Raw genomic sequence first — 2269 nt, forward strand, 5'->3', positions numbered from 1 at the left:
TCAGCCGAAGAGGAGAGGGAGGGAGAGGGTTACCACGGAGACGCACAGCAGGGAGGTCAGGGAGCGTGTGCTGGGGAAGGAGGCGGAGTCAAAGGCGTCGCCGTCGTAGCCAGGGGGGCACTCGAGCTCGAAGCAGCGGACGGAGGCGTCTTCGCTGCCGTAGTTGGCCCAGTACTCCTCCTGGTCCAGCTTGGGCAGGGCCACCTCGTCGTCCGACAGCTCGTACTTGCTGCTGACCGAGTGGGTGGACAGCTTGTTCTTGCCGGACGAGAGGGGGAAGGTCTTGACCGTCTCGGCGCTCTTCTGGTAGGTGGACTTGGACGAGGCGGCGGGCTTGTTCTTGGCGAACCACCAGCGGGTCTTGGAGCTGAAGGTGGTGGTGGTGCTCCCGGACATGGAGCCCGGGTCGGGCACGGGGCAGGTGGCGAAGTCCATCTCGCGGAGGAAGCGCAGGTCCTGGCCGCGTCGGGCGGCGGGAGAGCTGCACGGCACGTCGGAGGAGGAGATGCGCGCCTCGCGGAACCACTCCCACAGGGACTGGGCCTCACAGCCGCACGACCAGGGGTTGTCGTTGAGCCGCAGGAACTGGACGCCCTGGGCGTCTCTCATGGCCTGGCCGGGGAGCTCGGCCAGGGAGTTGTTGAACAGGTACAGGATGGTGAGGCGGCCCAGGTCGCGGAAGGCGCGGCGGTTGACCTGCCGCACGCGGTTGTCGTGGACGAGCAGGCGGTCCAGGTTGACCAGGCCGCGGAACACGTTCTCCGACAGCGTGCGGATGCGGTTGCCGTGGAGGAAGAGGTGCGTGAGGTTGACCAGGTCGGAGAAGAGGTCGTCCTGCAGGAAGTGGAGCTGGTTCTCCTGGAGACAAAACGTTCACAACCGGGTCAACGGGTGTTCTTGGATGTATCATTAAAGCAGTTAACTCCAAAGGTGAAGTTTACCCTAATTATGTAATGTTCATCATATTTCGTCTACATTAAAGTCTGCGTTAATCAGCGTAAAACGTAGGCCTCAACATCTTAACATGCACGCAACGAATATAAAGATTTGTATGATAACTTTGAGAAGGATTTGGGTTATCATCTTAGTAAAAACAAGAAACAACAAGAAATAAAAAGGTTATAATAATATAATGATAATATTAATATGAATAGGCCTACACAGTAACATGAGAACACAAAAAACAATGAACTATATCTCATGCAACCTCAGAGTCATCATTGCACACTGAGGCAGTCAGGAGCTCTATGTACCTGCAGGTAGAGGAACTGCAGGCTGTACAGCTTGTGGAAGAGGTCGTGGGCGAGCGTGGCCAGCTTGCAGCGGTGCATGTGCAGGCTCTGCAGCTTCTCCAGGCCCCTGAAGGCCCCCCCCTCCAGGATCCGCAGGGAGGGGTTGTCCCCTAGGTCCAGCTCCTCCAGCACTCGCAGGTTACTGAAGGCCCCCGCCTCGATCCAGGTGATGTTGTTGCCGTACAGCCACAGCACCTGTCGTACGACACGGGGCTCTCCGTCAGTGTCACGTGTACACAGAGTATGTCGCACAAACATACACTGCGCATCTTGTATGAGTAGGTGACAAATAAAAACCTTTGAATCTTGAACCTTGTCTCAAAGGATTTAGACTTTTCGTTTTAGTCACTATTTTGTGTTGTGTCTCAAAAATCTCCTCTTTTGCATCCTCTGTGTGTGTCTGTGTGTCTGTGTGTCTTTGTGTGTCTGCGTCAGCGTCTCACGGCGACACTCACCTGCGTCTCAAAGCCGAAGGAGTCTGCGCGGAGCTCGGTGATGCGGTTGTTCTGCAGAAAGACACGCTGAGAGTCGTACGGTACGCCGGACGGCACCGCCGTGAAGTTCTGCGACTGGCAGCTGACCGTCATGGGGGTGGGGTAGCAGACGCACAGCCGGGGGCACGGCGTGGCGCCGCTGGGCTTCACCGCCACCAGCCACAGGATCAGCCACAGGGACAGACCGCCTGGGGGGGGGGGGGGGGGGAGAGAGAGGGGGAGAGAGAGGGAGAGGGGCGGGAGAGAGGGAGGGGGAGAGGGAGAGAGAGAGAGAGGGAGAGAAAGAGAGAGACAGCAGGGGGTTAATCAACGCTGTTTACCCTGCGTGATTGTGAACATGACCACATGGGTAGATGATACCACTATCTAGTCAGCAGCTGCCATGTGACATGTGGTATCTGGTGATAGATTCGTTTATCCAATATTTCTATGGGCGCACGGCTCCCTTTGTGCACGCACGCTACTGCGTCACGGAGAGCATAG

The 2269-nt window shown here is 57.1% G+C and overlaps 1 protein-coding gene across 1 annotated transcript in view; it reads right to left on the minus strand.

The window, feature by feature from the left end:
- The window catches only part of rtn4rl2b (reticulon 4 receptor-like 2b), a gene marked incomplete at both ends in the record, with an annotated part of 3438 nt that continues 1169 nt past the window's right edge, over window positions 1–2269 (minus strand). Inside the window, 3 exons of the mRNA XM_079745375.1 lie at window positions 1–858; window positions 1254–1487; window positions 1748–1974. Of these exons, the coding sequence (XP_079601501.1) occupies window positions 1–858; window positions 1254–1487; window positions 1748–1974 (1319 nt within the window). The remainder of the gene's footprint in view (window positions 859–1253; window positions 1488–1747; window positions 1975–2269) is intronic.

The sequence above is a fragment of the Pollachius pollachius genome (assembly GCF_949987615.1).
Source record: "Pollachius pollachius genome assembly, chromosome: 10".
Taxonomy (NCBI): Eukaryota; Metazoa; Chordata; class Actinopteri; order Gadiformes; family Gadidae; genus Pollachius; species Pollachius pollachius.